This window comes from Cydia fagiglandana, chromosome 23 (genome assembly GCF_963556715.1).
Source record: "Cydia fagiglandana chromosome 23, ilCydFagi1.1, whole genome shotgun sequence".
Classification (NCBI taxonomy): domain Eukaryota; kingdom Metazoa; phylum Arthropoda; class Insecta; order Lepidoptera; family Tortricidae; genus Cydia; species Cydia fagiglandana.
In genome coordinates this window covers 1,522,311-1,537,817 of record NC_085954.1, presented here as the reverse complement: position 1 = coordinate 1,537,817, position 15,507 = coordinate 1,522,311, and the positions used below count along the sequence as shown (strand labels likewise).

At 38.6% G+C, this 15,507-nt stretch overlaps 1 protein-coding gene across 1 annotated transcript; it reads right to left on the bottom strand.

Annotated features, from left to right (window-relative positions):
• Window positions 1-158: 158 nt before the first annotated feature.
• LOC134675831 (pro-resilin-like) lies at window positions 159-11,828 on the bottom strand. The gene is made up of 7 exons (XM_063534125.1): window positions 11,740-11,828; window positions 9,606-9,667; window positions 8,244-8,345; window positions 4,124-4,653; window positions 3,424-3,530; window positions 1,796-1,930; window positions 159-1,506 (listed from the first exon to the last, which is right to left on the bottom strand). The coding sequence occupies exons 1-7, from the start codon at window positions 11,743-11,745 to the stop codon at window positions 1,363-1,365; spliced, it is 1,086 nt and encodes a 361-aa protein (XP_063390195.1). The 5' UTR covers window positions 11,746-11,828; the 3' UTR covers window positions 159-1,362.
• Window positions 11,829-15,507: the final 3,679 nt, after the last annotated feature.

The following is a 15,507-nucleotide window of genomic DNA, read 5'->3' as shown; positions in this document are numbered from 1 at the left end:
TCACCAAAACCCTTACTTGCTGCGTGGGAAATTATTTCCCACTTTACAAAATGACAAATTTACAAATACTACCATTAGCAAACATATTAAAAAAACAGTAAAAGTAAGAACAAAAACAAAATTCGTATAAAATCTGTTTATTTACATTCAGTATTTGATTACAATATTCTACAGACTAAATAAATCGTAGATAAACAGCGATAAAGGGAATATGTAATAAATAACAATAAGCAATTAAAATACGTTAAATAAGGAAAGTAAATACATTGATAATAATAAATAATTTTGGTTAGACATGGTAGGTACATATATAAGATTAAAACGAGAGGTACATAATATATTGTTGATATCCCGTTCTCTCAAGTCATTTAGGTGACTCCTTTACGGCAACCTACACACGTTATAGAACAAAATTATATGAATGACAACATAATTATGGATATAGACAACTATTTTGTTAGAAACAGAACAAGTTTAAGTAAAAGCTATACATATTTATTTTATAAAAACTAAAGCTCGATAACATATGACTGGCGCTGATTCCTTGTGCATTATCACATCACTTACAATAACTACGCTAAAGCATTTTGTACTTTAATAGTCTCGTAATATGGCTCGTTGTCCTTTGACATAGCTTAAGTCGTCGATATTCATTCAAATAAAATTATTAAATAATTACTTTTCTATTTTAGCACCACCTTTCTATTTTAGCACCACCTTTCTGTTAAAAAAGGGTACGATACAACTTTAGAAAATATTCAAGAGAAAAATGTTATTCTTGAACTACTTATTCACCCATCCTTAACATCTCTTGTCATGATATCCAACGTACAAAACCCCCAAAATATAAGTATAACCATTCCTAAAAAGTTAAAAAATGTTAATTTAAAATCATCTGTGAATCTACATCCCAAGGCTTAATTACCCTAGATCTTTTAAGATTCAAATCATAGCCACAAAACTATCCCATTTTTAACTTGAACAGAAAGTGCTACTTTTAAAAACGCTGTTAAATTCATTAACGCATTCATATTTGATCGAGTTAAGAATTATTTTTGGAAACTGAGTCAAGCAAAGTTTGTGTCCCCATGTCAGTCTTGTTACACTATACATTTACATATGGAAATAACAAAACTGACAGAAAATTATTATGTACAATTGAGGACACCATAACATGCCAACATTTTCTTCTCAGCTTTTATTTAGCATCAAACATAAATGATTCATAATTAAAACAGTGTTTTACTTTGGACCTCATAGCTAGATAAAATTTTTACAATGTCACCTACCCAACACATTCTTTTACACACAATAAAAGCGAGATGAATAGCAGAATTGCAGAAACATCTACCAAAGTTTAGCTTAATATCCGCCATTTTGATTGTAGCCGCCATCTTGTCCGAAAGCTTGAGCGTTGGAGTCATAGCCAGCGCCCGCTCCGGCGCCGGTGTCTTCGTAGGATATTCTTGGCTTGTAACCGTCCTGGTCTGCTTCGTATTCAACGGTCTGGAACAATAATGACAGGTCGGTAAGTTATCACATAAACACTAAGGGCCTCCCTACAGTAGCATCTCCTGAGCATCAGCGTCTAGTCAACTCTATGGCTGCTCCTCAACGCGACGTTGGCGCAACTGGGCAGCGACCATTTTCCATAGCGCTGACTGGACGCCGATGCGCAAAAGACAATAGTATGGCTGCCCTAACTAGCACTGCGTCCTGAGAAGCTTGGTCCAACAGCCTGTCTCGTTCACACACTGGAACGGCATGCAGATATGAATACGAATGAAAGTAATACCTGTTTTCTGCCATCAGGAAGTAACACGTAGTAGAGACCCTCAGCACGATCACCCATCCTGGACTCGCGGTGCCCAAAATCGTTGCCGGATTCGTCATCTTTCACCATGTACTCGAAGCTGTAGTTTGCTGGCTCCTGAGGGTGGAAGGATCAGGTTTATTAAAAGAACTATAAATTTAACTTCCTGATGAAGCTTTAAAAATCCATTCACTGTCTATACTGTATTTATTTATTTTAAACTTTATTGAACATAACAAAAAGCACATTTAATTCATGGAGGGCCAAGCAGTGTGTCATCAAGGAGGGCGCAGTGAAAAGTATTAACATACAAGGAGATAAAACTACAGAGAGTTCGATAAACTACATAATTGAGTGCTAGTGTAAAGTTTTCAAAGTTGTTTTAAAAAGCGAGCGACAAGTCTATTTGAAAACGAAAATTGATCTCATTTTGATATTAACAGCGCATCACGCTCGTACATAAATAAAAGTGCGAGCAAGACACGCTGCGAGCGACTACGAAATCAAATTGATTCCAGCCCGAAACGCCGTCGTTCCTTCAGACATGCGCAGATGAAGCGAGCTAAGAATACCGTTACGTTTAGCATTATGTTCAACTACTAACCCTTATGATTTTATACTTTATTTTATGGGAACAAGATTCACAATTGAATGAGCTCTTAGCTGCTCTTACGGCATATGTCAAGCAGTGATGCGTATAGGTAGGATAACCACCTGTATTAGTGTGTCTCACATAGCTTTAAGCTGAAACCTCAGTCGGGCAACACAAGTGGCCCGTTCCGGAGGCCACTTGTTTGCATGACTCTAAAATGCTTTGGTTTTCTGTTTAAATGGATTGCTTTTATTTTCTCTGCTCATTTTACGTATTTATAACACTACTAGGTTCTGCCCGCGACTTCGTCTAAGTGGGATGATAATGATGATTGATAAAAACTACCTTAATTACTCTATGTTCTTTCTCGGGGCCGACAGGCGCAAATGGATTGTAGGTACTTGCATAGTATTGGATTGTGTGTTGTGCTAATATTAATAATTATGGTCGCGATTAAATGTGACACCTCTGAAGTGGCGTTTATAGGCCACAGTAATCGCTTACTATCAAGTGGAACATAAGCTTGTTTACCACTAACGTGGTATTAAAAAGTAATATTCCGAATTACGATTTCTTTTCGTCTTTGAAATTTTGAATGTCTATAACTTCCTCTTTATAGACCGATTAAAAATATGTCACTTTGATTATAATAAAGGTAAATCAAAAGTCAGATTGCAATCGGTTTCGTTTACACAAGTAGGTAGGTGTAAAAATATGGGTGCATACATCTCACTCAAAAATATGTCACATAGTTCTTAATTCGCTGACATAAGAGCTATGGGACATATTTATTTTTGAGTAACGGACATACATATTTTTACACGTGACACGTGACTGTACCTAAACAAGGGCTCATTTAGACGATGCGAGAACTCGCGTGCGAGTTTCATTACATTGCGGGTTTTGATCGGTCGGTTGAATTAAACGTAATCAACAGTCCGCAATGTAACTAAAATCGCATGCGGGTTCGCGTGCCGTCTAAATCAACCCTAAGAGAGTAGTCTCTAGTAAAACTTACCCCATTGCTACCATCGTCATCACCGCCATAACCTCCTCTGGCATCGGGAGGAAGGTACTGCCTGCTCTGAGCGTCTCCGAAGTTACCACCCTGACCAAATTGCTGACCTGTAGAACATAATTAAACAGGTTGGACATAATTGGAGTATGAGTATGAGTATAATTATTTACATTATACACTGGACATCTCTATGTATCGGGCTTCTACCAGAAGAGCCCTAGGCTGCTTTTCCACTGAGGTCGAGATGAGCGGAAATGAGAGGAGGCGATGTGGGAATTAACCAATAGCACTAGTTATAATCCAGGGAAGTGGAGAAGACATGTGGAATACCTACTATTGATTGATTCCAGTACTCCTCTCATCTTTGGTAATCCTGGCTCAGTGGAAACGCATTAGTTTAATTAATATTTCCAGTAACATATAAATATTGTGACTTTATTTGCCAGTCGCTTATTCAGCGGTTTTAAGAAAAACACCCTGAGAAAATCCAACTAATCACAACTAGGTATTATTGTTTGTCCAATCTGTCTGGATTGTAACTAATGAAAGCCATTATGATTTCTTGGGTTTAGGTTGTGAGCCATTAAACAGGCCCTGGATATGTGACATGACACTAAGAACACGATGATAGTCAAAAAGCACAACCTCTAAAGATATTGGATAGATCTAGGGTTTAATAACTCTAGAAAAATATACGTACCACCATTAGGCGCTCCATATTCCTGAGAAGGAGTTCCAAATCCAGGTGCCCCATATTCAGTCGACGGTTGTCTAGCATTTTGGTTAGGAGGCAAATATTGGTTCGAAGGAGATCTGCCCTGTCCAGAGTATTGGTTAGACTGTCTGGCTTGGCCGAATGCAGGAGCACCGTATTGGCTTGAAGGTTGAGAGCGAAATTGGTTGTCTTGGTTGGGAGCTCCGTATTGGTTAGAAGGCTGCTGAGATCGAGATTGAGTGGGGCCGTATTGGCTAGAAGGTTGTTGAGCTCTGGATTGAGGAGGGCCGTATTGGCTAGATGGTTGTTGAGCCCTGCTAGATGGAGGACCATATTGATTTGACGGTTGTTGAGCTCTGCTTTGAGGAGGCCCGTACTGGTTAGATGGTTGTTGAGCCCTGCCCTGAGGAGGTAGGTATTGGCTGGACGGCTGTCTGACTTGTGGAGGTCCATATTGGTTGGAAGGTCGAGAGGAACGGGAGTTGGGAGCACCGTACGCTGATGATGGGCGTTGTCTGAAAAAAAAAATGTGTCCCAGTTAAAACGTTGTATTCTCTAGGATTATTTAATATGATAGACATAATGGTTTATTGACTTTCGAGATAAATACAGATTTAATGGATCCAAATTGATGTAATAGTGGGAAATAATTTTCCAGTTTAAGTACACATCTAAATAAAAAATAGTGGTTCAATTAAGCTAGCCAATTAGTGAAAGTGTTTTCAATATTACAATTACATTATAGAAATAATAATCTTAGTAATGAAATTGTATTTGTTATTAGTCAGTAGATCAAATTCTTAGCCTATTATTAAAATCAGTATACGCCTATTACATAAAAAAAAAAATGAATGAAATCGTGTTCTGACCACTAATGTAAATCTCCTTCGATAGCGTGACTTGATACCTCAAGTTTGCGTTAAGTCTCGTTTTGTATGGGATTTTAAACAGCGCGCTAAGCACTTTTTTGGAAACTCAAAACCCCATACAAAAAGAGATTTAGCGCAAACGTCACGTCACGCTATAGAATGAAATTTAAACTAGGTAGGGGCACTGAATGGGAACTCTTGACTTGATTAGTCTTGATCGTTTGAGTCTCGAGGTCAATTCGACAATTATACAATCAAATTTGATCCTTGACTTTGATGTTTGTACAGTCAAAACCACAAGTGCTGAACTGGCTTTATTTATATGGTAAAACATATTTCTTAAAAAAAGCAACTAACATGACCAGTCATCAGATTTTAGGAGGCAAAATTTAATGACAGGTAAGAAGTTCCTATTTCGATATACTAAATTATCGCTGCTTTTCCCATGGAAGCACCTACTACTCATTGCTTCAAGTTCTGCGTGTAAAAATAAATAAAAGTAGACTTTTAAAACTAAGCGGGAAATAATTTCCCACATGTTTTTGTGTGCCATATTATATCATAATTATAGTAGGCAGATGCACAGTAGAAAAAGGCTTTCGTTAAGTAGAGGTTTTTGTCTTCGATTGTACCGAGTCCGATGCTCGTAACTGTATCACGAAGATCACGATTTATCGCTTACTATAATGATTATTCAAATATCAAATATCAAATATCAATATCAAATATCAAATATCAAATATCAACATTTATTCAGCAAATAGGCCACAAGGGCACTTTTACACGTCAACATTGAATTTACATAAAAGCAAAAATAATAACATCAACAATTTTATAAATTAAAACTAACAATTCAATCTAACGTATTACAATTACTAAGAGATGTATATGGTCTCTTAATGTCGAATTACATACAAAATACAGACAAAAAAACACACACAAAAAATCTATAATATTTAGAGGTGTAAATGTCTCTAGGTGTCAGAACTATAAGATTATATAGTTTATCAAGTTATCCTTAGAGATGTATAGGGTCTCCAAGAGTCAATATCCTGTATAATTAATACATTCATTAAAAGAAAAGAAACATACGAGAACAGAATGAGGCGTCTCACTGTAATTAATTAATAAAAGTTACTAAGTATAATAGCTCGTGTTAGCTTAACAGACCAGTCTCCACAAACAGCACCCGTTCACGAGTATGACGCGTATCTCATCCATCGCCTCCCTCAACCTTCATTCGGGAAAGTGGCGACCCGATCAACAACGCCACCGTAAGCAAAGACTTTTAAGCGAGCATGACATGTTCAAGCTACCGGCCTATATTAATATTAAAATAGTAATAACATGTAGCTGTAAGACACGGCATTTTGTGCTCATATGTTACATAAAAAGACAGTAATATAGCTTCACATAATTACTAGCCTAAGTTGACTTAGAGATGTAAAGGTCTCTAAGTGTCAGAAACATTAAAAATATAGGTAAGTATGTACAATCAAAAATAAAAATCAAATAAATAAATATGTACTTAGAGATGTATAAGGTCTCCAAGTGTCCAAAACTAAAATTAAATTAAACAATATAATCAAGCGAGAACATCATTGTCTCATGTGTCAATTCTACTGGACACTAGCATATTTAATTCAGTGTAAAAAAAAAAACAATATTTATTTAATTCTTATTATACTAATGAAACCAATCAAGCTACCGGCTTAAAAGCATCTCTATCGTTTATAAAACACATACATTACATTCATCAAGTATACGCGCTCGAAAATCGGTCAAGTGCGAGCTGGACTCTGCCGTGCTTTTTTTTGCCATATCTATTAAAAGTAAGGGTCGGTTGCACCAAACCGTGTGTCATCGTAAATTTTATTGTATGGGAAGTTTCATAGATTTCTGCTGCGTGACGTCTGTTAACTGTGGTTGGTGCAACTGGCCCTAAGTCAAAGCGTATGCAGTTGCAGGTATCTTGAAAGATGACATTCACAAAAAAAAAGATCTTTTGGTACATAAAATTCAAAATCTGGACATTCAATGGTACAAAAGGTGTGAACATAATGACATACAAAACAACCATATTTTTGGAATTTGTAAAGATTTCATATTACCTTGAAGTCGTATTGCAATTGTAGTAGAAATGGGTAAAGCTCTGCATTGCCACAGAATAACTAATAGTACTACCGCACAGAAAGGACACTTCCTACAAAACCGAAGTTTGACAGCGGTTCAGGGTCGAATCATGCTGTCCCTTTCTAATGTATGGCACCAACCCTTTCGGCTACCTAGGGTTGTTAAAATTCAAGCCATTATGGTATGTATATAAGAATGTAAGGACTTGACTGTACATAAGACAGGTTAAATTACATTGAAACAAAATATATAATATACAAGAGCGAACTTATCCCTATAAGGGATCTCTTCCAGGCAACCTTTGTGGTCGTGCACGCAAAGGGACGTCAAGTTGTGACAATCCCAATAATTGCTCGGAGCAATGCTGAGCCGAACGGAGCCGAGTTTGCCCGAAGTCAGGAGTTTCGCACTCCTGGCATGGCACTGGTAATGACATAGTGGCAATGTCATCAGTAATGTAATTTTGTGATAAAAATATAACACATGACACTTCCTCACTTTGTTATTTGCAAGTATATAGTATATATACAAAGGAATACTTTAGGGATTTTGAAAAGATTCTAACTTTGGCCCCACAGCAAGTTTAAGTAACTGTTAGATTTCAAAATGTAGCTATTAGCCCAGTCGAAGTGGAGCACCCGAGGAATTAGCGGTTTGGTCGCAATTATGTACGTCATACAGACGTGGGGGGTCACGACTTGTAGTCCAGTCAACGGCCCCTTGGCCATGGTGAACATGGTGGAACAAATAAGTAGATTTAGTATAGTTTCAGGCCTTTTTTTAAATCTATACATAATGTAAAGTTGAATAAAGATCCTAGAGATAGTTATGACTATGTATTAAGAGTATAAGTGTTTTGGCATATCTAGAGCTGTAAACTTATACTTGTATTTTATTTAAAGAATAAAGTTATACAATAATTAAGGTTTTTTGCCGAATTATATTTTATTTATATTGATTGATGTAAAGATTGATTATTTTGGCAATATTTCCCCGAGGGAATCTAGTTATAAAGATAATACTAATATCGGTAAGTAAGTAAAATATGTCGCCAACATATTTTGGCAATATTTCCATGTGGGATTTTTTTACGTGAGACTTACCCAAATACGGCATCCGTTTGCCTGGGGGCGCCACTAGGGGCGCCATAGCTTTGCGAGGGGGGTGAAAAGCCACCATTGAAGTCCTGCTGAGGTGGTAAGTATCTGGAAATGAGGATAACGATGATTATCCGATCCGAACCATTATCTAATAAGTTAAAGTAGACTAAGGACCACTTGCACCATTCACTAATCCGGGGTTAACCGGTTAAACCATGGAGTTACCTTGGTTACCAATACAATTTGACACTGGGTTAACGGTTTAACCGATTAACCCCGGGTTAATGGAATAGTGCAAGTGGACCTAAATGTACATTACAATGTACATATTCATGCAATCTAATTTGAACTTTTCATGAAGCAAATAGAGTAGCATTTCTGTTGTTTCATTGCTTTTTAAAACAAACGAAATTCGTTCCAATTTACATATAGAACAAGGTTCAACTCACAACAACTCTCCGACAGTAGAGCAGTCTTAATGGCCCTAAAAATCCATATATGTAGTTACATACAAACTTACACACGAATGCCACGAACGACTAATGGAGGTATGTCAGAACAACAAGGTCACGGTGTACAATGGATCAAGGGACACAGTGGATCTCGAGATAACGATGCTGCGGACGAGCTTGCCAGACAAGGATCTGCTGCGGGGACGATTGGCCCGGAACCGATTCTCCCGATACCGTTTAGCAAGGTACGCTCATTGCTGCTGGCACGCACTGGGAAACTACACACAGAACACTGGCTAAACCAGACTGGATGCCGACAGGCCAAAGAAGCCATGCCTGGCATCAACGGTAAGCTCACAAGGACGCTCCTTGAACTAGGAAAGGTTCGACTGAGAATGGTAACCAGTGTCATAACAGGTCATGGATTTTTTAACAAACATCTTTTTATAACAGGTGTCACAGACAGTCCATGATGCATGGAGAAGGAAGAAACAGCCTCTCACGTGGTATTGGAATGCAGCGGAGTGGCCCCATACAGGGCAAAACATCTCGGATCTCCGAGAGACATCCCCGAGGTCCTACTCAACATCAAAGGTTTGGTGGGATTCCTCGAGGAGCTGGGCTAGCAGGACTAGTCCACCCCTTATCACGCTAAATAGGCGCAGGACGTTGAGTTGCGGAAAATCGCCCGTACTACAATACAAATGTTCCCTGACTTAGGCTGCTCGGAGTGCCACAAACAGAGAGAGATGGAGGAGTATCGCAACAGCCACAATAAACATAGAAAAGGACAACCCATAACCACGACCACTCTGACAAGAGTGTACGACTAAGGAGGAGGACAATACAATACAAGGTTCGAATTCTTTCTATGGTGGGTCTTAGGAAGTTATTTAGTATTTTTAAAGCTAACCTGTTGTCCACAGGAGGTTCGGCTAATGTTGACACCGCCAACAACGTACACGCTAGGAATATCTGAAATAACAAGAAGAATATTTAAAAAAATACTACAAATGTAACAATACAAACTACAGGGGTTTAAATTGGTGATAAGATAATGGTATAAGATAAATGGCATGCAGAAAATTTTACACTAAATAGCATAATAGGCACACATAGCAATGTACAAATTGCAGAACATTCCCAAAAAGCGGAAACGTTCCCGAGAATGTTCTCAGAACATTCCTGCAACATGGAAATTATTGTATAAACAAGAGAATATACTTGAAATAAAGTTTAAATAGGCATAACTTAAAACTAAATGTTATTATGTCTATTACAGTTAGCTATTTTGTTGATGTGATAAATTTACCAATAAGTTGCTTAAATTCTCACCGTATATCAGAGAACATTTCGGCTTTCGACAATATTTTCCAAAATTTTTTTTTGTTTCTTTAGAATCTAGAGGTCTCTATCTCCCGCCATGCCAAATCTCAGCGCGCTCGGACCAACTTGAAAAAAATTAAAAAAAAAGTCGGCCATTTTGTTTTTTTTTAATGCAGATTGTTTTGTCTCTGGACCCTCTATGACATTTGGTCGAGCACCCTCCACCTATCACGCACCGTTTAAAAGTTGCCATACAAAATAAAAGTGGCCAGTTTTCCCGCAATTGTAGCATTTTTCCATAAAAATTTTTTTCATAAGTATCTAGGGGACCCCGAGATTCCGTGACTAAAATTTCAGCGCGCTAGGACAAAATTAAAAATGTTTAAAAAAAAAGTCGGCCATATTGAAAAAAAATGGCGGCGTCAAAAACTACCAGGGTCCCTCTATGACATTTGGTCGAGCACCCCCCACCTAAGTCTGACCGTTTGGCCGGGCCGTCATACATTTTTCTGACCGGAAGCGGACGACCAAAAGTCGGAATTTTCTGGGGGTAAGGACTACACCTAAACTATCGTGAATATTCAAGGTATAAACTACGATAAATAAATAAATTCTCGTTCTCGAGAACATTCTCAGAAGTTACCGAGAATTTCTCATGTGGAAAGTTTCGCAACTTTGGAAAGTTCTCGTGCGTGCATTGCTAGGCACACATGATTGGGAACAAAAAGTCACCCATGTGTTCCTAACTTATGGGTATTTTCAAAGCATTTGTTGTTTTACTGTCAGTTTATTCTTAATATAGTTGTTTATACTTTAGCATTTATTTAATATAAACAAAATAAAAACAATTATAAACTAAAATTAAAACTACATAAAGCTACAATTAAAATAACTACTAAACTAAAATAACCTATAAATAAAAAACTGGCTCCAGTTCAGTGCCTTGGGGCAGGGTGCCAAGAAGGCTGGCGGCATTGCCGCGCTGGACGGCAATACCAATGCGTTGCGCAAGGTATGAGCCAGCCCTCTTGTCACCCGTCGCCTCCACGAGGCGCTTCGCCAGCTCGGCGAATATGCCGTGGGCGCCAGAGCCCCAGGGCCCTAGGGTTTCCACCCCAAACGGCTCAAACATGCAGCCAGAATCAATGGCTGCATATTTGCGCCGCTTGAGGTGTTCAGCCGCGTTGGCGGCCGCACCGGCTCTGTTAGATGTTCCTGGAAGATGGGACTGCGCAAGGGTGTCCACGCATGTGGCATCCCAAACCAAAGGCCGTCCCATCTTCCAGGGAACGAGGGTCATGCCGTCCGGTCTTTTCCCGTCATCGCGGGCCAAACCAGACGGTTCCAGAACCGCCGGCACCCCAGCCGTGACAAGAGCTCGGCGGAGGATGTCGTTTAGGCTCGCGTGTCGTGAAAGACGGCCGACACTTCTCGCACAAGATAGACCGTGGACACCAAAACGCGTCACGTTTATTGCCCTAAATATAAGCCTTGATGAATTTACTTTGCGTTTTATGATAATTTGTGTAAAGTTTAATTTGTGCTTGTTACACAAGTCAGTTCTCAGGATTCAAATCTAGAACTACCAGCTTCGCAAGCATGATCCCGACTTCCAGACATAAGTGGCCGTGTACAACACATTTAATGTAATAATCAATACACTTTACTGAATTAGTAAGCCCTTTACAATAATTAATACATTTAATGCTCACTATACTCACCCTCATATTTGGTATTTTGCTGCACTTCCTTCAATCTGCCAATGAAACACAATATTTTATATTAACACGAATGAGATCAAGCGGTAAAACCTACCAAATATAATAAGAAAAGATGAGATAATATACATTTTATTACATTAAATATACCCTAAAATTTTAACAATCATAATACGATACGCTAATAATTTATGTGGACTTGGTTTGACTGATTTAAAATGTCTGAATTACAAACGTTAAAATCTGAAATTGATACATTGAAATAGCCTTGAGGGATGTGTAAATAAGATGAAAAGTAGGGAAAATTTTAAATTATGGTTAGGTTTGTGCTGATAATGATAGCTACCATTGCAATTCTTGGGACAAATTATATGGGTAGGTACCTAAATCAAAATATCTTCATAAACTAATTTGATTTGTTCTTAGTAACTAACATCGATATGGATGTTTCGACATGAAATTAAAATAATCCCTTTCATGACTTTAATTTTTAATATCCAGCAGTGATCTTAAATTTAGATTCTCCATTATTTCACGATAAACTTTTTGGCTCTATGTTTTTATTTATCAGTTAATTTAACTAACTAAATAATAAATTTCTAATAAAAAGAGAATGTTATCGAACTTATATATTAATGTAACAAGTTTATTTCCCATAATGCAATAATTTACCTAAATTGGATTTTAACTTGAATCCTAATTTATATTGATCAAAACTAATCTAATTCTAATTTATTTATAATATAAATAAGTAGACTAACCAAACTTAAGCGGATGAGCGAATGATGCCCATCATAGGGTCCTCAGCTTATATACGATTTGTGCACTATTACCACTCCATATTCCAAAAAGTTGCGTACGCGCAGGCAGACTAAATTCCTGACGAACCAGTCTAACTTGAGCCCAAGGTCACGAACGAATGTAGGCGATTTGAAAGCGCTTTTAGGCTGGTTTGTTTGAGCTTTAGGGTTATACTGGCTTGGTGAGCTATGGAATACTGTAAGGAGATTGGCGCATCTGCTTCCAGCGGTTTGAATCGATGCGTGCTCTACCCTCGTGGTCGTCCCTTTCAAACCAATTTATATAAGAAACCGGGACGGCACTACAATCTTGCCACTTTTTAATTTCTACTCTTTTTTGCCAAGCTGTACTTGGCGGGTCAAGTTGCCAAAAATTTACGAGTTCCAAAGTTATATTTACACGGCCTTATTGTCAGTGTCTTGGAGGCGTGTAAATATATTTTTGAAACGATGGCTCGATGGATATTTGACTTACCCCGGTGATAGTCTTACCCCACCTTACCTTAGTCACAGAATAAATAATAGTACTAGGTACAGAAGACTCACTCTCTAACAAAACGCGTTTGTTACGATCAGGACAGATATGGTCGCTAGGCGGCGACAGCGCCACGCGCGGCTTATTGCTAGCCACCAAAATTGGTGTGGAACGGATGTACTTTTAGCTACCTGTAACAAAGCGACGAAATCGCGGAGTGAGCCACGCCTGCATTACGGCCCGATTCGGATTATGAAATAGACATCTATTAGTCATTTTTTAGACATCATTAAGATACGATAATGATAATAATATGTTTAAGATGTCAAATTTGACATTTGCGCGATTCTGGAGATACTCTTGAACGATTTCCACAGGATATGACTTAGAGATCCAATTCACATCTAATAGATATCTTATGCTATCTAACGTAAAAGAGACATTGGTTGCCCGAATCGCGCTGCAAAAGAGAACTAGTTGATATCTAAACTATAACGTATCTAAAATGGATCTAGTACGTGTCGTCTCTTGTGAATATCTTGAAGTTTGAATACGGCAGTTAGTGCACTCTAAAACGCGTCTAGTGGAGCATACTCTCGTGCGAGTGCACTCGCTCCAGTTCGTGACGTGTTACAGGTGCAGCTAGTAGACAGTCCTTCAATCAATATTGATACAATTTTACGACCACTATTACTATTTACATTTTATTGCTTCATAGGTTTAATTTATACCCAAATATTTGATATAAATCGCCGATAAGCAATAAGAACGCATGTAAAGTCCGTCAAGTTAACTATAATACAGCGACTTTATTAGAACACAGCATGGGAGTGTCATTAGAAATGGAAACGTCATAATTCAAAGACATTTGACATAAAAGATGGCTTTGTCACACGTTTCATTGCCAATGGCAGGACGAGTCGGTTTGGTCCGCCTCTCTAGACGCCTATTTTGCTAAGCGTTTACCAGGCTGACAGTTCAAAAATGACAATCGAATGTCAGTCTTAACACATGTTTCAAGTGGGAAATATATATCCCTTAGCCTGATAAAGGGTTAAGAGGAAAGTTGACGACCGCTTTATCATACAAACGTAGTTCCTATTTTCCTATGCAAAATTGAAACATTTCATTTTGAAACAAAGTTCAAAATCATGTGGGAAATATATTCCCTCTTCCTTATACCTATAGGCCGCAGCCTTAAACGTATTTAGATTTTTTAAACTGCTCTTCGTTTTTCAGCTCCCGCCAAAGTGCTTTTTCTTTCATATTTCTGAAGATATTCTCATGAATTTTTGTGAGTGGGTTCAATTAAAGACGGGACCAACTTCTGTACTCGACTTCTCTATGTAGAATGATGATGATGATTTATTTAGTATATTCTGGCACAGAATAAATAATAGTACTAAGTAAGGTGTATTCGGGTAATACCGAATGGCGGATAATTCCGAAAATCAGATGAAAATCACCCTAAATTCCATCATAATAAAAGTCTCTTTTCGGAATTATCCGACAGTTTTCGACATTCGGAATTACCCGAGTAAACCTTACAGAAGTTCAACAACTGTAAATGTCCCACGACTCGTATGTAGTCAATGGTATTCACTGTATTCATCAGTAAAAGCATTCTAAACCAGTTCTAACAAACAAAAGACTATCAAGGATTCCAATAGAAAATGTTACGCTACGTCTTACGTAGGCGAACAACGCGCGAACGCGGCGCGGCGCGGCGCGGCGAAATCAATCCTTTGATGCCCATAGAAGTGTCCTACGTAAGCGATCGCGATGCGAACGCGGTGCGGCGCGATTTGCACGCGAATGTCAGGCGCCGCGTTCGCGCGTTGTTCGCCTACGTAAGACGTAGCGTTACTACTAAGTAGTTCACTTATGTTCAAGTCCAAGGCAATCGTGTAAACGATGGTCTTTAGCCTTACAGCTAACAGCTAATACAGTCGCCATCAGATATATCGGAGCGGCCAAGGTGTTCACAATATCTGAACACGCACTCTAACGCCCAGACAATAGAGGCGTGTTCAGATATTTGTGAGCACCTTGGCCGCTCCGATATATCTGATGGCGACTGTACAATACGGCTTTTATGTAGGTACCTCATGGCGGCTGGCGCTTACGCTATTATTAACGCCGCTCCAATATTCAGCTCCATGGTACCCCCATTTCCCCGTTTTTGACGTTCCACGGCAAAAGGTATTTTGCCGTGGAATGTCACATATTTTTACTATTTCATATCTAGTGAATCCAGTGGCGGATTTGCCCTAAGGCACAGTAGGCCCGGGCCTAGGGCGGCAAGATATTTTGGGAAATAACTCAAAATGTAGTCAATATTATGGGAGCCTTTAAAGCGGCAAAGACTGCAAATCCGCCACTGAGTGAGGTGAGGCGAAGTTGCATGTGAGGTGAGGTGAAGTTGCATCGTAAATTAAAGCAATTTGGTTAAATAAAGTTAGGTAAATATGAAACAGGAAGTAGCGGGGATTCGAA